Source organism: Centrocercus urophasianus, unplaced genomic scaffold, assembly GCF_019232065.1.
Source record: "Centrocercus urophasianus isolate 14NV4802_14NV808 unplaced genomic scaffold, USGS_Curo_1.0 seq_13, whole genome shotgun sequence".
NCBI classification, from domain to species: Eukaryota; Metazoa; Chordata; class Aves; order Galliformes; family Phasianidae; genus Centrocercus; species Centrocercus urophasianus.
In genome coordinates, this window is record NW_024884475.1 from 10,425,266 (window position 1) to 10,450,715 (window position 25,450).

At 42.0% G+C, this 25,450-nt stretch overlaps 1 protein-coding gene across 1 annotated transcript in view; it reads right to left on the reverse strand.

Annotated features, from left to right (window-relative positions):
- The window catches only part of SORCS2 (sortilin related VPS10 domain containing receptor 2), a 510,780-nt gene that overhangs the window by 484,685 nt on the left and 645 nt on the right, over positions 1-25,450 (reverse strand). Inside the window, exon 2 of the mRNA XM_042811760.1 lies at positions 25,308-25,431. Within this exon, the coding sequence (XP_042667694.1) occupies positions 25,308-25,431 (124 nt within the window). The remainder of the gene's footprint in view (positions 1-25,307; positions 25,432-25,450) is intronic.

The following is a 25,450-nucleotide window of genomic DNA, read 5'->3' on the forward strand; positions in this document are numbered from 1 at the left end:
CAATGCTTTAATTAACATTTATACATTTTAGCCAATGATTCATTAAGGAGAAAGTAGAAATAATCCCTACAGCAAGCACCAAAACCAGCTCCGCATGTGCTCCTGCCTGTTCTGAATTGGCCCCTTCAAGCCTTACATCTCTCTTTACCCAGCAGCAAAAATTCAAGGAGGAGATGCTGAGCATTGTCCTTCCAGACTCATCTACTACCTGACCAGGAAATAACTGGCACTGAAAGGAACCAGATATTCGTCAAAGAGCAAGTACACTCAGTCTTCATGATACAATAAATTACAGGCATATTTAATTTAATCCCAAAGTATCTCCTGAAATCAAGAGGTAGAAAGCATAACCTTTTCTGTATTCAAAGTATTCTCGCCATTTCCTAATCAACATTTTAATAAAATAATAGCAGCAAGCTTGTGGAAAGTAGCTTGCAGCTCTTATGAGCTCAGCTACCCTTTTGTTCCCCATTTCCTCCTTCCCCTTTAAACTCATGCCCCAGAAAGTCTAAAGAATTTGTTGCATTTTCAGAGATAGCACAGACAAATAATTTGTGATGCTTGTGTAAATAAACTCTTTTTTATTCATGTTACGCAATATAAAAGATGAGACAATCAGCTGGCTATTGAACCTGGAAGAGTTATCAGAATTTCTCTGTGAAATTATGTGGAGCTAGATGGCAAGAGCCAGACCATCTCCTCTAATTAACATCACACTAGCTTTCAGGTTTCCTGCCAACTTTGGAGTTTCAGCCTTGTCAGATGGAAAGTATTTGCTTGACAAAATTTTCAGAAATTCTCATCTCTCTAATTTGCCAGTAAAACAGATTTTTACAGAGAGGAGGAATGGAAATTAAATTAGATCCTGTTTTCTTTCCTAATCAGGTCAATGGAAAAAAAAAGAAAAAATAGAACGGTGCTGATAAAATATTATGTCAATTCTACCATGCATCTAAAATCCTCATTTCACATGAAAGACCCAGTGGTTTAATCTGGGTGCACACAGCCCCCTTGGACATTTTGTAATAAGACCTTAATTTACATGAGTGAACCCGGCTCCTTCACTTTGCCAAAAACTCATACATTCATTTGTGAACACAACAGCAAGCACTTAGAGTCTCAGCCATTGGTACAATAATGAGAAATGCCCTTTCAACTTGGCTGTTAGAAAGTCTGTAAAATTCTGAGCAGCAACACTAGTACAACTCCGTGCAGATGGTCCAAATTTAGAGTAGCACAATCAAAAAAGATGATGAGGCCAACCTGGTAATATGGCCAGAGAATTGTTGTCATTTAGAAGACCGCAATTAATTCCATCCAGTTCAGATTGCTATACTGCACTTCTTAACACAGCATCTGAGCATGTCTGTGCAATAAAACCCCAATCAAATCACAGAAAGCAAGTTGGATCCCCAGAGAGAAATCTTCACAATGCCCCTGTTCTGCTTCTGTGCCATACGGCCCAACTCACATCACAATTTAATAAATGCAAGAGTACTTTACCCTTTTGGTCTCTGAATCAGGCTCTGCATCCAAAAGTTTCCATCTTGCAACAGGAAGAAAATAAATCTGTTTGAAAAACCCTTCAGAAACAGCCTGACCATTCCCAATCTCTATTTCTCCCACTCAGCTGCTGCAGACACACTTCAGTGAAAGCATATTATGCCTGGGCCAAATCCCATGAAAAGGTTCTCTTGGAACTGTGTCAAAATTCACTTAGTGATAATCCAGGCACAAATCTTGATATTAAAAATATGGTACTCTTAGGATGACTTTACTAAACACCTCTTCTACCAGCATCTAAGTGCGACTGAGAGATCTTGAATCTTACTGAGCCTTGGTAACCAAAGTCATTTATGTCATTTCATTGTAGAACGGTCAGAATATCCTACAAGTGCAATTGAAGTTTTACATCCATTGGTTCAGCAAATACTATCAACACAAAAAAATATCATCTATCCTTCTACCAGACACGCAGCGATGGTTATCCTCACTTCAGTTATTCCAATGGCCAAATCTTTCCTTTGTTTTGTTCTGTTTCCCAGATACAAAGAGAAAAACACGTCCTTTCAGTTTGGCTGACTTTCATCAATGATTAAAGGGAGGAAGCAGAAAACCTATCAAAACTGAAGGATAAGCAGCAAAAGCCAAAACATCCATTCCTTAGAGCCATGCTCAGCCTGGAAAAGCTCTCCATGCCATGGCAGACCACCAGCTTTTGTACCTCCCTGTCCTGGGGAATTGCTGCAAGCTGAGAGCTGCCAGAAACAGAGAGATGGAGGACCATTTGCTGCCAGCTCCTGCTCTTTAATAAAGACACTGGTGCAAAGTCCATCTCCCTTTCCAGAGGGGAGATAAGACCAAGCAAGCTTGCAGCACAGGGCAGCATGCCCTGAAGAGGCCAGAGGGGGAAAGAGCTGCCCAGAAGGACACAAGTGATGAGAGATTCTTGTCCTGCAAGGCAGTGGTTCCCAGCTCCTACTGAGCTCAGGTGCCAATGTTCTACATTCTTATTTTGCAGCTTTGAACATTGCCCAACTATAAGCCATCCTTCTGGGGAAAAATAAAAGCGTGGAAACTATTATTTAATATGTAGAATATACAAACTCACTTTCCAGCTGGCCTTGCTCTCCCATTCATATGACAATTTTCATATTCTTCTGGATTTCTGCTTACTTGAGTATGGATGCCAGACACTTAACTAAGCAAGCAAACTCAGCATCCATCACCGACCTGCAAAAAAGGCATTCCCTGTTTTCACAGTTTCTTTGAAAAAAATCCATCAAATCTAAAGATATTCAAATAGTCATTTATCCTGAGATTTTTCTTTTTCAACCAGTGCGTTTGCTTTCATTTCTCCATTTATTGCAGAAAAGTGGAATCTGTATAGTTAGACCTATTTTCCTTTTAATCTATCCCACACAGCACAGGCATATAGACTGGTGGTTCAGCAGAAAGCAGGTCAGTGCAGTAATGGAATCAATAAACTTAAGTGTGATGAAGTAACTGCCACCTCAATTACTGTACAAATCGTATATTATTTTCAAACTCAAAGACGTCCTTCTATCAACAAACTATTTGTTTAAGCAATTGTTTAAAAATCAAAGTGTGATCTCATAAACATTTTTGGGCACAGTTATACTTTGTGCCCTACTCATAACTTCTGCTTATTTTTCATCACTTATTCCCTAGTGATTCAGAACAAGACTAACAGAAAGACAAATTGAAGGAGGATTTACAAATAAAAATCATGACAATTTCTTCCTCCTGCCTCGGAAGGTCTGCAAAAGCTCAGCAGGTAAAATAAATTGCATTAATTCCACTTTTGGTAAACTCTCTGCACAGAACATAATTCAAAACTATGTTCAAATTTAGGAGTTCTCCGTGCTTTGTGCTACAAAAATCATGGGAAGAGGTTTTCATCTAAATAGACAGAAAAGGATCAAAAAGAAAATAGAAAGCAGATTACTAAGGTTAACGTCAAGAATTGATAATGTAACTTGTTGCTGAACAAACAAACAAACAGAGACTTACAGCTGTACCACAGCACCACTTTTCCCCACTGCAAAAATGGTGCCTCTCTAAATATACTCACACCTCCAGCATGACCCTCACATTTGACCTCATCTCAGACCTCAGCTTCTTTGCTGTCAGAGAGGAGGGAATTTCATAACCACAGTGGCAACTCACATCAGCACAATCTCTTCTCCTTCTTCTGAAGATCTAAGCCCTCTCTTCTGGCATGCTAAGCCTTCCTGCAGCACTTTCCTAAAGATCAGTAACTCACCAGCATATGGAGACGTCTTTGGATTCATTGCACCAGCAATGTTTCCTCTTCACTGTGTTCAGTTATCTAGGCACTTCTGCTTATTTGAAAAATCATTTAAATTCTTTTAGACATGCTGATCCTTTCCATCTGAATTGTCTGAATGTCCACAGAGACATTGTCTGAATGTCTCTGTAAGAAATTCTGCAGATCTGAGTGTTTACAGAAAAGTTTGGTCTCACCAGCTCACAGACTATGCCTCAGTCATAACTTAATGCCATATTACTCACAAAAGCTGTCTGGGACTCACAGAAGGAAAGGGGTCAATGTTATCAACTCACGTTTGTCACTTCTTCCTATGAACACCCAGAAGGAATCTACTCCACTCAATGAACTTCAGATACCAGTCTGGTAAGACAAAGGGATGTTTAAAGCTCTGTGGTAATAATAATAAAAGTTAAAATCTTGCCTCTGAACTTCTGCTGCATTATCTGCTGGCTATTATTACCAGCTTTACCCCAGCACCTATATGCCCATCTCCACGATCAAAATCTAAGTCACACTAAGCAACAGATAAGATACGGTTACAGAAGCACAGATTTCACACTGGCTATATGGACAAAGGGTCACGGAAAAGTAAACATACAACCAAGGCAACTGAGTTCACTATTTGTAAATATTTCAGTGATCTTCTGAAAGAAGAGAAACAGAGATTAACCTACAGAGTTTTTCAAGTGAGACATAAATATATATGTATACATGCACACTGAGCTTCTGATCCTTCACTAATTTTAATATAACTTACCAGCTGTGTGTTTTACTCATACTGGATTTACCTGTAAATATCTATAATCTATAAGTAAACCATGAAGCTCAAGCAGGCTGAAGACAGGAAAACGTTTGATCATTTTTCCAAATTGTTTCACTGAACAGCTTTACCACACAGTCACACGAAGAGCAGTGGTGCCAAAGCCTAGTGAAATATGTTGAAAAACAACAAATGACAGGAAATGTAGAAGGGTGAAAGAACTTAGGTGGTATTTCCATGAAGATCAAGGCAATAGGAACATGCACAGGTGGAGACGAATATCATCCACATGTTTTCAAACTGTCAGAAGTGTTGATGTGGTTTAAAATTACTTCTTAAAGAGTTAGTGTGCAGTGGGGATCATACCAGCTGACCAGAAAAGAATGGATAGTGAACCTATTTTATAAAAACAGAAGAGTTAGAACGACTCTGGAAATCACCAACTAGTCAGTGTACCTTCAAGTCCCAGAAAATTTCTAGAAACTATTACCACATAAATGGTGTGCAAGCAATACACGCAGTCCAATTTTAAATTCCCAAAAGCAAATACTATCAAAATTATCTAATTCTCTCATATATAAGAGTAGCAGGCCTTGGGATAACAGAAAGGCAAACAAGCAGGTTTGCAAGGGAATATGTCCTTAGTCTGGTACTACTGGACATCCATATTAAAGGTCTATGCATATTAAATGTGAGTATGACACCAAGCTGAAAGATGTACCAGAGGTACAGGGTTAGAATTCAAAGTGATTTTCACAAATTGACAAAATGATTAAAAATGACTGGGTGCTGTACAGCAAGAATGATGACACTCAACATGTATTAAATACTAAAGTGCATATAATCTGAATTGTCAAGAGCAAAGTATGCTCAGCAAAATTGCTGGGAGTATTAATGAATCATGAGATGATAACATCTGTCCTTTTCGTAGCAGCATGGCATCATAAGGCAATGGAGAGAGAGGCTGCAAGATCAGACGGTAAGACTCAAAGTAAACTTCCGCTCCAGCCTGAAGACCTCGGGTGAACAAGTGTTCACACCACAGCATCAAGGCTAATGTGAAATAATTGGAGAGAGCCTGAAAGAATGCAGTAAAAATGATAAGAGGCCTAGAAAAGCAGCACCAACTGTGCAGCAGGGGGAGGATGAAGAAGCTGAGGTTATTAAATCTAAAGAATGCAAGAGAGAGGAGAAGCACAATAAAGGCTTTCAGATATATTAAAGCTTGATGAGAAGAGACAGGGTATAAACTTTTCTCCATACCCATACAGGACAGGGAAAGAAGTAAAGAAGCAGATTTAAGTCGGGCATTAAAGAAAATAGCCTAACCCAGCTGTCCAGGTTCTTCTTACTACAATCAGTTCTCCAGTTCAGTTCCCATCCAACTCCATAAACAACCACACTGACACCAGCCAAAGGGGTTCGCCCATGCCTGGTGGCTTAAGCATCCCACAGTCACTTAAAACAGCACCACTACCCTGACAAACAGGTAGCAAGCAGTGTTTAAGGAGCCTATTACACAGCAAATGTATTTGGCAGTGCACTTCCCAAAGCCCCCATTTCCCAACACTCCAGGCACTTTTCTCAGCCCTTTCCCAGCGCCCAATGCCTTCCACCTGTGTCACTGCAGTAGCTGTGGGGCTGCACAGTAAGGCAGTAATGTAAGAGGAGCCAGATTAAGTATAAGTCTGGTGTTGGAAGGTTTGTTTTAAGGGAGCTGTAGCCTGGGAGAATGCAAAAATCAGCATACTGCAAAGCATGTAAAACCATGCAATGGGCAGGGGTTTGAGTCGCTCACATCAATGGGAGATGCGTGTTGCTTTACACTCAGAAGTTGTGTACATACAACACCCAGACAAGATCTCACCACAAAAAATGGAACTGGGGATTATAAAACCACCAAAACTGTCCAGACTTCCTTACGGATTTATACCTTGATATTTACAGGACTGTTTCAGAGAAAATACCTCACTCCCAATATGTTGCTACTGAAACCAAACAAACAGCACCTTGGTGATGGAAAATGAGTAGCATAATGACATATTCTAATGTGAAAACATCTGCATGGCTTCCTCCTAGACACTTCCAAGACAATGGTGGCACCTCTACTATTCTGCAGTGAGTTTCAGAATAGATACCGTGTGAAACTAAATGCATTACAAGGCTCAGAAATGCTAATGCAATGCCTGTTAAGCAAATGCATTTTCTACAGATCTTAAATAAGAATCCCTTTCAACAACAGAAAGATATCAAGATAAATACTGATGTCTATTATGGCTATAATTATAAGCAGAAGGTTACCTAACAATTAACAATCTGAACATTTAACCTTTCAGAGCTCACTGCTACAGTCAAATTGCTGTCCAACACACACGTTGATCCCAAGCATTTCAGAGTACCGATTACAGTGATTACAAAGCAGGTGGGTTAAATTTGTTGCCTAAGTAGCTTAGGAATTGACCCTGAAAGTAACTAAATATAAATGCACGGTTAATTTTAAAGGCACACAGATTAAGCTACTAATACAGCTCTAACAACTGGAACGGGAACAGAGAGCACTGCCCAAAATTACAAAGAAAGTCCTGTGAAAGATTCAGGAGCTACAAAAGGGTCCTACTGTATTGAGTTTTAAGCTTGCTTTACTAAACCACAGATATCCCTCATTATAACTTGGAGACCTCACACAGCAATTAGTTTAGCCCAAAGAAAAATTCTGCAGCACTTCAGTGATTTGTAATTCTTCTGCTCTGGAGGAACAGTCATATTCCTTAACAAACAGTTTAAATACTAATTATTTCTTTGCTGAACCCTGCAGTGAAACTCATATCTAGAAGAGACCATATAAAAGCACTTCTAATAATTCTGCTGCTCAAAGAGCAATACTCTTCATCCGCTTCAGTGATTTTCTACCCAACAGGTACAACACTGAAGTAATGAGCATTATAAAACTTAATACAGTGCCATATATATTTTATGGCTCTGCAGATCCAGATCAGAGAACATCCAGATTGTTTTTGCAGAACTAATGCCAGACACATTTCAAATTATTGTGTATGCAGTGAGTCTTCCAAGAAATTTATAACTCTTACCAAATTAAAATTAAAAAAGCAAATAGTTGAGTGAAAGAAGAAAAAAAAACAACACAGCCTTCTCTAAAGGTAAAATTTCCTAATTATTTTTAAAATAGATGTTATTATGAAAGAAAACCATATTCTTCAAAATAAAAAGCATATCTCACCAATGCATGTATCAGGCATTAAAAACGTACATAAATGACAAATCATTCATAGGGGTCTACTGCTTTTGCAGGACAGCATTTAAAAAGCAAAATTGTGTAGGATGTAAAGCCACATGAAAGCTCTGGATAAGAAACTGTAAGATGAGATTCTCTTATACCTGATTAACATCAGAAAAATCACTTTCCTATGCAGCTTGCCTCTCTGTACCATTCTATTTATCTATGGTAACATGATCACATAAATTTCCAAAGTACCCAAACACTTCGTGATCTTTGATGTTGCCCTTATAACCAAAGAGGCAGAACAAGACCTGTGTATGTGGAATTGAGAAACAGACAGATTCAAGTTACCTGCTCAGGGCTGAACAGAAAGCTTCTGGCAGCCCAAAGAACCCAAAATGGATTTCCTGAAGCCCAGATGAATGCAACAACAACTGGCCCCTCTGTGTGCTGTTTCTGCAGAAGCTGCCCTCATTTTGCAACCACTGGCACGTCTTCTGTAGAGGAAGCAGAGCTCACCTGGAGTTGGCCTTTGAACTGACAGAAATGGAGGCTTATGCTCTCGGAAATCTGAGCCAAAATGTCATATAGTAGGAATTCACACAGGAGACGGACTGGCTTTGGATCAATCACAAACCAGTTTGAAAAAAATACCCAATGTCCAAACACCGTGACTAGAAAGCTGTTCAGAGTTTGTACAAGACTGTTCATTTCCATGAAATACTATGATTTTTCCTTATTCAATGTCTCCTCTCTAGCAGTGAGTTAGAGGTTGGCGCAAGCACAGAGCATTAGCTCAGCACCAAGCAGCAGGAGCAGCCCACTGAGCTGTGCCACCATCGGACCCTAAATGAGGTGTGTGGGCGACCCAGCACTGCTCCTTGCTTAGGAAATGCTAAAATGCTATGAGAAAAGATGCTGGATTTGAAGACTGCAGCTTCTGTTGGTTCTGTTTTCAAAGAACAGCACTTAAAATCAGGATTAAATCTGCTGCTTACACACAGGCAGAATAACTGACTTGCACCATTTGCAGATAGTTTCACATGCAGCCCACTCTCAAAATATTCAAGAATTTCCATGCAAACACAAAGCTGAGAAACTACAGAATTGGCAAACACAAAATTCATCAAAACATTTTCCAAACCTAATGGAAAGTAGTTCCATACAGTATCACTGATCTAAAGCTTGGCTTAAAGTGAACAGACAGAGCTTCGGGAGCAGAGGACAAGATGCTGCTGGCTAATACTGTTCCGTGTCCATTTTCTGAGCAGTATGGGACAAAATAAACCTGCATGCAGCCACCAAGAAGAATTACTAGGCATCGAAGAGCAAATCTGAACATGAAATCTAGAAGCACCTTACCTGAAGAGCAAATCTATGATTTTATTATTCTATGATTGGACGAACACATTTTCCATCATTTCTGCTTCTACAGAAAGAGAAATCTACTATTTCTACAGCAACAGTTGCAGCCTTCAGTTCTCCAGGCTGCCCAAAGAGGTGGTAGTAGCCATCATGGAGAGATTTAAGGAATGTGTGGATATGGCACTTAGGGATGTGGTTTAACAGCAGGCTTGGTAGCGTGAGGCCATGGTTGGATTTGGTGATTTTAAGGATCTTTTCCGAACTAAATGATTCTGTGATTCTATTCCACGATTCTACGTTCTTCATAGTTTAAGAAACCTGTTGAACATTCTCAAAAGAACCAATTTTACTGCAAGTTACATCTGAATTTTATTAAAAATGTCATTTAGAAACTACCTAACACCATCTATGTTTATTAATTAAAGTGTATCTTGGTCATATACATGGAACTTCCCTACGATACCAAATGTATCTCTGGTTAACAGTTATGTTAACTAAGCCCAGCCCTCCCAGCTGAACTTGTCTTGCAGAAACAATGCTCACAATCCTTCGCAATTGCTCTAACAAGCTTTGAATGAAGAACAGAAAAAATACAAACAAAATTATCCCACTTCTCATTTCATTTAAGTTTTGACAAGCTGGAAATATTCCAAATTCCCTTACTGCTCCGCTGTTAAAATAGAAACACTCACTACACTACAAATGGAGAACAGTCCAATTAAACAAGTTCGCTACTGAAGAACTGTCTGCTCTGGAGCTGCCTTTAAGCATGATGAGTTAACAAATGTGTCTGCTAACCAAGCATCATGTATGTAGTGACTAAAGTTTGTGGCATTGGCAAAGACCCTTCAAGAATGAAAAGTGCTACAAGGTGTTGCAAGCTTTGCTTTCTAAACTTCTGATCGTTCCTAAATATGACGCAAATGAAATCCATCTCCACCAATTCATTTTTCAAAGATCAGTTAAGTTCTTTTAAAAGTCTGTCCTTAGGGACAACTTGTCACACCACAAAATGATGACATTTGCACCGTGGCATGCTGGCATTATCCTTCCCATCAATGAGGAAATATCACAATTTGTGACATAATCACTGCCCTATGACAACCTTTTGTTAGCCTCGATGATACCACATATAAATATTTGACCATGTAATGCAAATAGAATCGATGACACCTCAGGGACCAACACAGAGATAATCTGTTCCCTCATGTAAGCTTATCTGCTTCTAAAGCTTATGGTACCAGAAAAGCCAAAGGTTTGACATGCTCCAGTCCAGCAACACAAAAATTCTACATTACACTGAGATGAGAGCAGCCTGACTCAGGAGGAGTTAGGTCATTGCAACAACCAAACTACATGAAGCACCAACGGAACTCAGCGTTTGGCATCTTTAAACAGTAGTATGGAAGGGTGAATCCAAATTAGCCTTCCAATTATCTTCTCTTTAACTTGACTATTTAAGCCATTACCTAAGTCATATAGCACAGTGATCCGAAAACTTTCATTAAAGAACAGATCTGCTTGTCTGCACTTTTGTTCTTTCACCAAAAAAAGTGATGGAGAAGAGTGAAAACACAATTTATCCCCATGCTGAACATAACAGTGATTCCTACTAAAACAGTATGCCATTCCTCATAATTATTAGTATGCATGAGGTACAAAAACTACACAACGCAGCTGGGTATACTAAAAAATTATGAGTAAGATCAGTCCTCCTTTGTCAACAAGACAAATCTCACGCTGTTAGCTATGACAGATACCTTCTAACACCTTTGTGGCTTAAATGCCTCTTAATTAGTATGGTGACTAGAATGGTGACTGACAAAACAGCGAAGCCTGCTGTTGCTTTTTACTGGATTCAGGAATATTGTATGGTTAGATTTTAAAAGCACCAAGTACCATTGCTCCCATAACTAAGTGATGACAGAGAGCATCAGCAAATTCTGAAGGATGAGACTGTAACATAGGGAACCTTCCACAACAGGGTAGTGGTGAGGCCTCCATTCTCATTTCTCCCTGTTAAACTGATTGCATGTGCAGGGAGATTGATGCAAAGATCAAGTCACTCATGCCAGCTGGTTTCTCTCTAGCTGCACTGATGGTAAGTTGACCATATAGTTATATTAGTTATATTAGTTTAATTCCACTGATATGCCTTCCTACTGATTCTAGTGAGGCCAGGCAAACCAACGCAACAGCTAGAAAGACTAAATTAACCATTCTATAGAAAGTAGGCAGAGGAGCAAGAGAGAATGAGAAGAAAAAAACAACAAACAAACCTCTACTTGAAGAACAAGCTTGCTTTTTCTAGATGAATTCAATAGCATATAAATGTTTAAGGAAAAATGAAAAAGAAGAAAAACAATAAGAAAGAACAGTGTGGAATTCAATACTTAATATAGAGTTCTTGAGGCCATGTCGCAGGTTTCTGCCCCTATTGTTTCCCATTGGTTTGAAGACTTAATTAACTGTGGGGCAAATGAAAACTAAGAATCCTTCAATAATGTGTGAAACTTAAGTCAATAAAACTGTGCACCACACACTAGCTTAGAAATCTAATCACAGCATGGGTTCTTACGGAGCCTACAGACAGTCCACTACAATTAACTGCTTGTACTGATATCCTCCAGTCCAACATTAAAAATTTAACGAGAGCACAAATCATGAAATATTTGTGAACAAAAGTGAGCAAGAAAATTTTCAGAATTTACCTTCAGGCTTCTTAAAATCTAAGATGCAGGATCATGACTTTTTAATAACTGGCTTCAAAGTAACTTAAGAGAAAAGGATTGATTTCTGTTTTAGCAAAATCACTGATTCTTTTACTGAAAAAAAGCTTAGGTTGATTATGCTGTGCAGACTTGGAACAAACAAGCAGCAAATCTTGTACATATCAAAACAACTTTCTTACACAGCACAGAAGAAGATTAGCTGTTCAAAGTCAAGCACTAAGACATTAAAGGCATTTTCTCAAACTTGGAAAGGGTGAGACGTGAATGCTCTCAGGTAAACTTTCATAAATTAAAAATGAGACTCAACTGTTGATAAGAACATATATTGTACTGCTTAAGTAGCAAGAGAATAACAGCTTCAAGATGAAGTTAATCCTGGCTCAGATGAGGTTGTCCATTCAATGAATATTAATTCCACTCTAAATAACTGAAGAAAAAGTTCAGTATATTTAGTACTTCTTTTCATACAGCAGTACTATCATGTCACACTCCAAAAAAAATGTTTCAATAATGTCTAGAAAAATTAAAAGGCACTTAAAAACTACTTTTGCTGTGCTTGTTTTCTTTCCAGAAACAATACATAAGTGAAATAGCATCCCTTAAATTTCCCAAACTGGTGAGAAACTTACAGTAGAAAATAAATACCGTGTCAATTATGAGATGAAAGATATATTTGTCATCTTATATAATTTGCTAGAATTTAAATATTATTTAAGTCAATGTAGTAAAAAATGGTTTTGAAATTCTACAGTGTAACTACAAAACACAAAATTTAAGTTATTCAGAAATCAACCCCCCAAATCTGAGCTCATTCAGATCTGGGGGAAGGATCGTGGTTAACAGAAATTCAGTACTAGCAGTTTTGGCCAAGTTCTACACTGAACTACGTAAGCCCATCTTCCATGTTCATAAATGAGGTGTATTTCTTGCACCCAAAAAGCTCCACAGTCATCCCCAAGCAACGGAGTACTGTCTGCTAAAAAAGCTGTCTGGTGAAGAGTCACAATGCAGCCAGCTGATTTTGAGGCTCTCCCCAGAAATCCATGGGCCTGGCCTCTCACAGGCATCCTCATGCTCTTCTTACAAACCATTCCCATAGGACAATATCACTTCCATGTTAGACAAACACACTCTGTCCATGAACTATAGTGACTGCACAGCAAGTGCACCTGCCTCATGGCAATGGGCTATGCCAGCACTGAGTTTCCAGCACTCCCTGCCTTTCACTCCCAGCTCAGCTAAAGCAGCAGAACTTACACATATGAGCTGCACAGCTTCCATCCTATGATACCTTCACACTCAGTTGCTGTCTTTGCTTTCCTCAGCTTGCATTTGTTTTTGAAAGAAACTTCATTCATTTAAATTCCTGTAATAAGTAACAGCTTGTAAATATTCCTTTTAAAGGAGAAAGAATTCACTTCCTGTACGCTGCAAGAAGTAATAATGAGGTGTACTTGCAAAGCCACACATCAGAGTGACATCACCCAAGGATCAGAATGATGAGCACTAATATCAGAACTAAGCCCAAACTATGAAATCCATGACAATCCACATTTCAGAAGCCGTTTTTTCTCACGCTACCTCATTTAAGCACTAAATGTAACACTGAATAGATTACGATTATTTTTCAATTAAGCTTGGATGAGCAGCAAAGTAATTCCAGTGATGGGTAATATACACATTCTTATTAGATGGTATGTGCAGATTATAGAACTGGATGACTGCAAATGGGATTGTGAGTCTTTCATTTCTAATTACGATCATTTAAACTCAGCAGAAGCCTGACACAGCAGCAGCGTATTTCCCTTCGTGTCCCCAGCCTACCCCTAGATGAGTTTAAGAGATCACTTTGCAGCTCTAGGCTCAGGGCAGGAGGGGAAATATGTTGCTCCAGGGCCAGGTTCAAGTCAGATCTGGGGCGGTTTCTTTTTTAAACATCTGTTATTGCCATCCTCCAGAGATACAGATACTGTCATGAAGAAAAGATTTCCTTCAGTAATGCCTCTTTGTCCAAGCTCGCAGACAGTATGTGACCCAGTGTGAACATCTATACTTCCTGGAATGGCATCTCCCGAAGTGCTGACATGTCAGGTCATTACCAACCACGTCCTAAGATCTTTCTTTCTAGATGGAACGGGGAAGATGATGCTATTTAAGCCTCAGGGGTGAGAAAGGTGATTTAATATGAAGAAGAAATGAAGGGAGAATAACAAAGGGGACTCAGACACAAAAAGGAAAGGAGAGAGGAGGGATGAGAACCATACAAAAAGCAGACAGAAAAGTAAGGGAAACAAAAGACAGACACAGAATTTGCCCAAAGGGAGCAGAGTTTCTCGCTGAGTGACAGTGATTGTGACATTCAGGTTCAGTTAATAAATACAACTCTATTTAGTCATGGCAAAATATGAAAAGCTTGCATATTTTGTGCAAACCCTCCGCGCACAACAGCCTGTAAGTCAAAGACTATGAACCCTTTATATTATTTCCTGGCACACAGTCTATGCCTAGATGGGAATTGCAGTGCTCTCATCTCACTGGGCTTGACTTCTGAGCTGCCGACCCCTGTGAAACACCATGCCGGGCTAAGTCCTGCTCCCTGAGGGAGCCTCCAAGCACTCCACAGAGCACAGCAATGCCTCAGAAAGCCTTGTTGGCAGTTTCTGCAAACAAGATAAAGATTATTTCCTTCTGTAACCCCATTTTCCCATCTTCAGGAACAGTCGCTTTGCAGTCACAAATGTTAGAGCTGAGATGTAATCCTCCACAATAATATACGCATTGATTCAAACTTCCTCTCATGCAGCTCTAGCACTCGTTAGGCATTCATTGCCTCAACAGCACACACAGATCAGCCCAAACATTCCTATGCTCACAGACTAACCAAAACAAACCCATGAGCAGATGAAGATGCTTATCTTTCATCCAGGTCTTAAGTTTGCCACTTTGTACCAGTTTAAGAAGAGGTGTTTGTGAAGTCAGCTAAACCAAGCTAAAACTGACTGTGTATTGATAATTTAGCAGCTACAACCTAGCTCTCACACTGATTATATACGGTAGCCTGGTATCAATCTTTCATGGCTGGCCAAGTCTTCTCTCCTTTCCCCCCAAGACTTTTTAAATAAACAGAACAAAGAGCACAAGATGCTTATACAATGGATTTGAAAAATGCTGTCTCTTAGAGCTCTTCAGGATCAATGACATTTAAAAAAAGAAAAAGGCTCAAAAATCTCCAAATGTATCCAACTTCATAAAAATACATCTGTTTCACAGAAGTTGAGAAGGAAGGAAGGAAAAGAAGACCTTATTAGTAGCCCCCAGTGCTCTGCACAGTAGCCCTTGAGAGATGCTGTATGAAGAAGAACATATGTATTTCATTAGGAACTGAAAACGTGTTCGCGGAGCTACATCTTGCCATTTTTAAGCAGAGGTTCTCAATTCAGGCAAGGTGCGGGGGAATGCATTCCTTCTACATCTTCCTTAGCAAGAGACAATAGTTTAGCCAGTGAATCACAAATCGGGCTTCACAGAGCTACAAAAATGCTGTACATCTGATGCACAACAAACTTTCCTGCTACTCTTCTTTACAGTTGCTTTAAAGTTTAATAATAATAGCTGAGCCCCAAGAGAAATTTTAAGCATTGACAGTGCTTGCTCCAAAAATATGGGCACTTTTGCTCCATCTATGCATCCTCCTCTCTCCTGCATGCGTTCAGCAGCACCTCAGTGGCTGGCACATACAAGAGAGTTAAAAATAACTGGATTCTGTATGTTTATTTTTCCTACAAGGCTGGAAAACCTCATGAAGGACAGGAAGGAGTCTCAGCTGGCCCTGCGAACATTGGCCTCCTTCATCCAAGAGGAAAGAAAAGCTTAGGATCAGCAGCAGTAATGTCTTCCCAATTCTCTTCTTCCAGCACCAACAGAGCCAAGAACAGCCAGGGAGCTCAGTGTTACTCCTCTGTGCTCCGTCAGCTGTGCTCAGGACACAGCTCCTACTCCAAACCACTGCACACCCAACATAGATGTTTCGCATAGCCTCCATTCATTGTTCATTTTTTACATCCCATTTAGGGCAAGGAACACGTTTTAAGTTCTCTCTCCAAACAGCTGAGACCTCAATATGCTTGCCATTATGTGGTTGGAAAGCAGGCAGGGAAACATGGGAAACCACTGATTAAAGGACAAACAAATTAACGAAATAAGAAATTTCCCTCTAAATCAAAAGCTTCAGCTCTAATGAAATCCTAGTGCCTGTGGGATGACATCTGGGTCTGGAGGAGGAAAGGTTTTCTTCGTATGTCTGCTTGTTCCTATACTCTAACCACATGAAATGCTACAATAGCCAAGACTCCAAAGTCCTACACTTATCTATTAAACTTGTGTGTTTTACAAGGCTAAAATGAGAGAGGCCTGAAGGAATTCATGTAGTCTATCTGCAAACCAAGGTGTAGCAGTCAAATCTTATTTTAACCCTACCAGCCTCAACAGTGCCCTATAAAGTGCTCAGAGATGGACTGTTCCAAAGACCATCTGGGAACTTAGATACTGAAGTAGGTTAGCACCAACCTGCTATGGACTGGGACAAAGGGGTTTAGTTAAGATACACTGAAATTGGAGCCTTGCAGTACATTCACATGCACTCCCACCTGCACAGGAACCCAAGCATTCACTTCTGATTTGCACTGCAGAGATCAGCGCAGGTGGAGGCGACACGGGCAAAAGAGCATTACCAGCTCTGTTGTGTCCAATTGAGCGTGGCCACAGGTCTCCAGCATCAGAGCCAGGCCCCTGGACATTCCCTGGTGTTTGTCCCTATAGATCCCTGAAACATTTGGCTCACAGGTTCTTGAATTGAACGTATGAAAGGGGTTCAAGAGTTCAGGGCTGTTTTCTTATCTCTGCTTGTGCTAACGGTAATGCCTACTTACGCTGAACACTCCACAAGCGCCTAAGAGCATAAGAGGAAGAACCAAGAAAAAAATATCCTATTTTCCGTACATGGCAAGATTTAACGAGTAGTGCTGCAGATTTAGATGCCTTAGACTCACAGGCAGCTTCAATCCTCTGAACAAAAAAAAAAAAAAAAAAAGCAAGTAACAAGGTATTTTCTGCTAGCAAACACGGGGAAAATATCTTATTGAACTTAGACCCAGGAGGATTTTATGGCAACCTACCATCCCCTGATACAACTGTGTTTTCAATGAAATAACAACTATTTCTTCAGATTCAGTCACATTTAACACTGTGAAACAGTGCCCAAAGCTCCAGGAGCAACTCCAACACACCCCTCCAACCCCCAGCTCCAGCCTTGTGGGCATCTGTCATGCTGTGGCAGCATAGAAATACATTAACCACACACAGTTTGTTCTTCAATATCTAAGAAAAGCAACTTTGCTGTGGCTCAGTTAGGAAGCCAGGCTAGGCACTGCTAGAATTTGCAGGTGGAACAGCTCAGTTCTCAGCCATCGTCATCATCAACTATTGCTATTACACAAGCACCCAAACGCTGCCAACTCAGAGCAGTGCCACGGTGCACCACAGCCTGCTGGTTCACGTGCAGGGGGAAGGCTGCTCCTGCCCTGTGGCACTCACACTCTGGGGAGCAGAGAGGAGACAGCAGCAATAATAACAAATGTGTTTTCACAGACTGCAGCTTGCCATCTGCTAAGCACTGGCCAGTACACACGGGGCTACTGCTCAGCAGGAATAAGGACACATCCCAGCAGCTGGGGTTTGGAAATGCACTGCCACCACACCTCCCTCCACACTTCACACAGTTTTAATCCCCACCAGGCATAGGGAAGAGTCAAATGTCATGAAGTGAGTAGGGAAAGACAAAATATTAATTACATCTACCTCATGAACTAGAACAAACGAATTACAATGTCGCTGCTCAGAATCCACAAAAACAGAGTTCTGCTAGGGACCAGATTGTTTACGTGGTTTTATGACTTATCATTTTGAAATTTAAAAAAGATTCTATCTACTTACTGTTCTTTTTTGAAAACACAGATTATTATGAGCACTAGAGAAAAATCAGAAGTGAACAATAATCTACATGCCCATAAATTTCTAAAAATGTGTCCATCAAATACACTGTAGGCAAACAGTGCTAATGTAGGCACTGTCCTACTCAGACAGGGCAATTAAAGTGCTAGCAAAAATGAGTTAGGAAGAAAGAAAATGCAAAAGGCTAAAATAGAAGTTATTCAGAGAAATAATAACTAGTCTACAAAAGCAGGCAAGGTACACACAGTGAGAAAGAAGCACAGTTATTTAAGTATACGGGTAAATGAGGCAGGGGGCAGGGAACAACTTAAATACAGGTTAAATTTCACTGAAAATGTTTTTAGCCACATATTCTTAAGTCTATTCACTGGTCTGACAACTGAAGTGCCAGAGGCCAGGCATTTAAATTAAACTGGACTACACATTAAAAGCTGCCTTGATCAAAACAAACATCAGCACAAGCATGACCCAGGAGAGCCTTTTCTTCTCTGACTTCTGGGCTGTATCGCCAAACAGCCAAAGGAAGAAAGAAACCACAGATGTGATCTCTTGATCTCCTGTAGGCTTGCCTCTTTTAGGTGTTCAAGCGGTAATCATTACTTTAAAATCAAAGTGCCCATCTCATTGAGAACACAAGCAGCCTTCAGCAATGAAGAATCACCGTTATCTTCACATCGCAGGAAGGAAACTGAGGCACAAAATAAGCTGCGTACTGCAAATGGTAGTTTAGTGGAAACTCGTGAAGCAACTGGGGAAGTTGCTCAATAATCCCATTTAGGTTCAATTTAACCGCAAATCCTTTCATTCGGAACCTGTGCTGTACCTCTGGCCACACCTTACCCTGCCCTGATGCTTCCCACAAACCTCACAGTGCTGCTTTGGAGCTCACAGCAGCACCAATGGGGCTCAGCCCTGTAAGGGCAGCGCCAGAGCATCTCTCCTACTGCAACAGCCTCAGCCAGGGCTGACAAAATCCAATAGGATCCATAAATGTGGCACTTCTCCATTTACCCAAGCCTAGCAGATGTGCAACCACACACTTACAACACTAAGCATTTTGCAAGGCGTAGAAGCATTTTTTAAAATGCATTTATGTATGAATATTACAAGTCATTAGGGGAGAAAAAAAAAAAAAGACTTAATCAGCTGTTGGAGCAGTACTCAGCCTAAAACTTAGACCTTTGTGTAACCTCTGTCAACGAACACTCTCTAAGCAGACAATTCTGTTTGTCAAGGATATGTGTAGGTAGAACAGCAATTATAAAAACCTTAGAGCTGTGGCTGTATTTTCACACAGGTTTTTCCACACAGCTTTAGTCCATAACTTAGTCTGTAGGGAAGGGAATGCAGGAGCAATAAACCTCAGATACCTGGGTTAGGGATAATTTTAAATTCAGTGTTAGTCATCCAGGCCCCTCTAAAATAAGAAGGGACCCATGTTCTCAGAAGACAACTCATCCCAGCTTTCTCAAGCATGGACATTAAGATTACCACTGGAGAGATCAGTCCAAGGACCAGCTCTGCCTGCTTCCCACTACACAAGCCCAAGCTTATAGGTGAAGGCTGAGGCTATGTAAGAGAAAGGATCCCATCCATTTCTACTTTCAAGTGTTTCTGTCATTGGTGATTTGTTAGGGTTTAAAATTAGTATTGCTAGGGATAAGAGTTGGGAATAGGAATGTTTGGTAAAGAATGTGAGACTATGGGAATAAAAATGCCAAAGAAATGCTGCAGGTCATCGAGTTTCATCATGAGCTACTGCAGGCTGCCATACAATGCAGACTAACGCCAACTTACTTCACTTTACTATACTTCAAGCTTTTGCTTAAATGAATTTCTGCTTCCAGAAAGAGGAGGGATCCCAGTTGCATCGCACTGCAGATCATTTCACCTCATGCTAACGTCCTTTGGTCTTAACTGACACAACCGCAAAATATTTCATTGAGGCACATTAAGGGCTCGGAGAAAAACACTTCCACAGTCTGAGCAATTTCATGCTGTTAATTCATAAATCTGTACATACCTGCAGTATGTAATTCCCTCTGTGATATGTGATCCCACTATCAAAAGCCTAAACACAGGTTTAATGATTGCAATTAAGTCAGATTTGGTTCATCGTGCACTTGTAATATATCACCAGTATCAGACAGGTGATTTCAATCTTGTGCCTGTAGCATTTACTGCTGAATTACCTTCCTAGATTCAAACTCCTGTGCTACATTGGCTCTCTCTGAGCACCTCCCAGCACCAGCACAGCAGCACCTGCTCACTCTAAGGCTGCAGGTAGCCTGTTCTAGTGCAAAGCAGGCAGCACCAGTCAAACCTGTAAACCCAGGTATGACACAAAGGGGTGACATGCAGGGGTGCACTTACAGGAGGACATTAAGGTATGTTTAAAACACATACTTACTAATTAAATTATGTATCAGTTTTAAATGCCTGCGCAGGGGACAAGAAGTGCTCCCACTTTTTAGTAGGTGGACTTTGCAGAAATGTTGGAGAGCTCAGCAGGCAGCAGTATAGGCAGGATGCTGGAGGGCTGGGAGAAAGGGTAAACAGAGGCTGGCAGAAGCAAATAAATGATATCATAATATTCATATTGCAATTAAAAAAAAAAAAATCCACACATGCACACACATCCAAAAAAAAACCCACGATAATGCCAAACTCTTCAGTTTCTTTAGTGAGCTTAACATCCGTCTACTTTCAGCGTGGGATTCCATTCAAATATGGTTACTGGGTTTGGTTTCTGCTTGTTTTCTATCACACTATCATGTTCAAGATCCTTGCTGTGGGAAATTTACCTTTCACTTCATAATAGAATCTATGATTCTATGATACATCTGCCATTTTTTAGTATTTCTGATCTCATGCTCCTTTGAGTTTCATAAAAACAACCCTGGCTACCCTTGAGAAACAGCACCAAAACCTCACCACAGATGGGCTTTCACCCAGCTTGGAATGATAATTACATTCACCATCACAGATAGCGCCACAGTGATACTGAAGTCAATGTTTCTATAGATCCCCTCAGCACAATTTACTGCCAACTGAACAAAACAGAAAAACAACTAAATAAAATATCTGCCAGAAGACTACATTTAGTGATCACTAACTCTACAAATCATGTACTGCAAAACTGTATTACAAAGGAAATCTGTTCTTAATTAAACAAAGTATCTGTACATCAGAAAGTCTGGATCAGCTGAAGGTTGAGTGCAGTAATTGCTGCGGATGTACGAATCTTCCTTTCTGATAAGCTACTGCTAAATATTAAGTCTTAGAAAGATTGTGTGTGCTTTTATGTTTATTTCCCACAACAAAGAATCACACATTTATGAGGGATCGTGACATCAATGTATGGGACAAATAAGTGCCAGCATGGGGCAAATAAAAGCCTGCATGGGGGTTAATACTGTGACACCAAACAAAAAAAGGAAACAGTGGCACCACAAAGCTGCAGACTTGGAACTAGCTGGCCGAAGTCCTGTTTGCAACACTATAGCAGTCTGCACACAGCATGACAAGCATCCAAGGAATCAAAATCAACTGTGAATACAAGCCTCATTCTTGCTGCAGCTCTGTTTTGGCTTTGATGTTTTTTAAAATCAGCTAGTATTAATGCACAATGGGAATTATCCAGGAGGGTCAAAAAGAATACAGTTTTGGAAAAAAAGTTGTTTACCTAGCACAAAAGGAAAAAAAAAAAAAAAAAGCTTCTGGGATGACTGTATGACTATAAGGCTTCCTAAAGAAAAAAGGGGGTTTTAAAGTGTTATCTATCAAAAGTGATTGTTTCCTTAAGCCAATAGGTAGTGTATGGATAGTACAGCAAAGCTGGGGACATCCATATCAGCTGAGCACAGTAAGAGGCTGCTCTGGACACACACTTCTTGTACCTGCGGACGCACCACTCCATGTTATTTACCAGTTCCACAACTTCAGCCACCAGCCCTGCCCAGAGCAATTGCTGTGCCACAACACCGAGCTGCCACAGCTTCTGTTCATGATTTTTAAGAATGGAGAAGAAATGAGTCCCACTTGAAAGCAGTGCACAACCAACTTCTGTGGATGTGGGAGACAGAGAGCAAAAATACTGAGTGCAGGAATTCAGCAAGCAGCTACATCCATGATGCTGCAAGGATCGGGTCTGCAGAGCTTGTGACATTAGTGGCAGTTAGTGGCATCCCACTGCCAAGAAAGGCCAGGGAAAGGCTTAGTGTGCATGGAATCCACAAATAATTAACTATCAAAATATAAAATAAAAGCAATGAGGGAACAAGGCAGGAAGCAATTTCCATACCTCCCAGCACAGCTCCCTGTTAACAAAAGCAGGAGGAGCACAGTCATCCTCCCAGTGATGCAAGTTCACCCTACAATCTGTTTACCCACGCATTCTGCCATCGAATCCACCATCCTCCCTACTTCACAAAACTGATGGCATTATGGGAGGACCACAAAGTACACAACAGTCCTGTGCAGAAAAGCAGCAGGAGAGAGGAACAGCTTCGTTCACAGCTTCCTTAGTTTCCATGCCTTACAACCAAAAACCACATGCTCCACTACCGGAGGCACAGGAGAATTTACAAGACGTAAATACATTTTTAAGAGCTCCACGTGCATGTCTGCCCCTGTCAGTTTGTTTTCTGCCCTCAGTCCACACACACACACTTCCCTGAGGTGCTCTCAGTGAAAAAGCCGTGCAGGTGAGTGTCCCTCGGAGGCTGCCCTTGGCTTTTATGGGTATTTGTTTTCCCAGCACGGAGCACAATTTCTTCTTCATTTATTTTATTAGGTGAGGTGTTTAAAGGGATATACGGTCATCTGGAGCTCATCACTGTCAAACTTTCAGCCCCGTAGCTGTAAAGAGTAAAGGAGCTAGTTTAGCTCTCTGCTTTACAAAGTGCTGAGTACCTCCAATGAGGTGCCAAATGTCCGCGGTGACACTTCAGGATTGCTCACAGGGCCCCACCCCGGCTCCGAGCAACACTCCTGTCCACAGCGGTGCTGGGGCAGAGCAGCACTCACAACACAAACCTGGACTTCTGAGGCAAGGAAGGTTTCCCTGGGCCTGAGACAGCACGGTGCCGGCTCCAGGGAGCACTGGATGTTAGCATTCCTACCTCCAAACTCCCAACCGAAGTGAAAAAAGCAAGCAAACGTTCAAGACAATCTTAGTGCGTTTTGGATTGGGTGTTTATTTTCAAACATTTTCACCCCACGTACACAGAGACAAGGTAATTCTCTCCAAACCCTTTAAACACATCCTGCTTCCACCGAGCTCAATGCATTTCTTTCACTTTCTTTCCAAGGGAAAAAAAAAGATCCCACAGACTCTTTACAAATCACTTTTCCCCAGAAGCCTTTTTTAAAATCAGTTCTTCTACTGGAAGCGAGCAATAAAACAAAGCTAACAAGACAAAAAAAAAAGTGCAGAAAGAACTGCTGACAGCCATACTTCAAAATGTCTACAGCAAAAAGGCTGCTCCAACAGGGTTGGGACAGCAAAGGCTTTCATTACCTGGACGCTTCTTCAAAGCCAGTCTCACTTGGCAGCAGTCACCTGGTGGCAGGTAAGGTTAGAGCACACTTCTTAAGTAACTGCAGAGAAGTGTTTTGTATTCAATGTGTAAATGCCATGGAGAATGCCTCCATGCACCCATGGAGAGCACCACCCTGCAGTACTGAATAAGCAGACAGTAAACAAGCAAACACAGAGAGAACTAAGAAGTTGCATCTACTTTCATTCATTCTGACACTTGCCATTTATCTTTGCTTTTGAACTGACTACTTCAGGCTGCATTGGGAGTGAACTGCAGCATCCTCGGAAGAAATAATACCACTGTAGCAATAGAAGCCTCCACTGCAGCATCTGTTATTAAATCTTTGCAGAGAGGTGAGTAAACCACTGCCACAGCTGTGGATCAGAGAGGTTCTGCTACATTCATTTCACAGTTCCAGGCACTTTGTACGAAAGCTCTTACTTGCCTTTTATGTCAAAAAATGAATTTATGCCAACTTTTTCATAGTGAATCCTTCAAGGCAATGATCCTTAAAGCCTGCAGTGCTCCAACAAAGAGGAGACGGCAGCAGCCAGCGGGGAGAGACGGAGGAAGCACAGAATGGGAGCGGCCGATGCTGCCGATACGCAACCCGTTCTGCGAGAAGGAAACAGCCGTCATCGCACAGTGCCTCCCTGAGCGGCTCGCAAACAGCCTTTGAAAGCGTCAGACTCTGTGCTGACTCTGACCCGGACACACAGCAGAGGAGCGCTAAGGGACTGCCGCACCCGCACCGCTCAGCCACGCAGCCCGGGTGGCAGGCGGGCAGGAGAAACACAGGACTCGATGTCGTACAGGGAGGACGGCAACTCGCACACCAGCACCAACTACAGAGCCAGTGCTCCAAAGCGAGCCGAGTTTAAGCAAACTTCACGCTAAGCTCACAAAGTTCAATCTTAGCTGAACTATAGTAAAAAACTCTCAGGAGTTTTCCAGAAAAGCTCAAATTCCCAAGAAGAAAGTTGGTCTTGAGCCTCCATAACGGTATTTTCCTGCCGGTGAAACTGCACAAACAGTGCAAGGTGCGGTGCCGTGCTTCCCTGTGCTGCATACTGTTAGGATATAACGTTTCCGCGATGGATAAATGAGAAGCCGCAAATCCCTGCGATCATCCGTGAGAGCGCACAACCGCTATGGGCCGGCACATAAAGAAGCGACGACAGCTGACACTGAAAACGAGTCAAAAGCAAATCGGCGTGAAAGTTTCAGCCTAAAATCGGCAACTAACTCATCGAGGCACGGCACGCGGCTCCAACCGCGAAAAGTTGCCGCTGCCGACGCTCTGCAACGAGCCCCGCTCTCGGTGCGCGATCCCGAGCCGGCCTGAGCCTGCGGAGCTCCTCGGGGCGCTCCGGCGCTAGCAGACCCGCGGGAGCGCCCGGCCTTGCTCGGCCCTCAGCGCTGCCCCCCGGCGAGGTGCAGAGTCCCCACGGATTTCTTCTCCACTACCGTTTTGCTCGCCGGCGCTTGAACGCGGCGCGGCGGCGAGGGGAACTCTGCGCGGGGCTGAAGGATGGGACCGAGCCGCGGCAACCGAACATGGGGCTCTCAACCCCTCGCCTCCGCTTTGCCCGAGTCACGCCGCCGGACAGCGCTCCGGGGCCGGGGCAGAGCACTCCTTCGCCTCGCCGCGCAGCGGCCCCGTGAGAGATGCGCGCTCGCCAACTTTGCAAAGTTGTGCGCGAGCGGCGGATGCGCTCTGCCACCCGTCTGCCCCGCGGGAGCCCCGGGCACCGGGAGCGGCGAGCCCGGAGGGGCGCCGAACGCCGCACAAGTTGCGGCCAGAAGGGGAACCCCCCGACCCTCTCGCTCCGCCCTTTGCACTCACGCTGCTGTTCTCGCCCGTCCAGTGCACCATCGCCTGGTTGTGAGACGCGTCCCCTTTGAGCACGAAGGAGGTGCTGAGGAGCGAGACCCGCTCCCGGCCCGCCGCCGCCGCCGCCGGGGATGCCCTCCGGGAGCGGCCGCCCC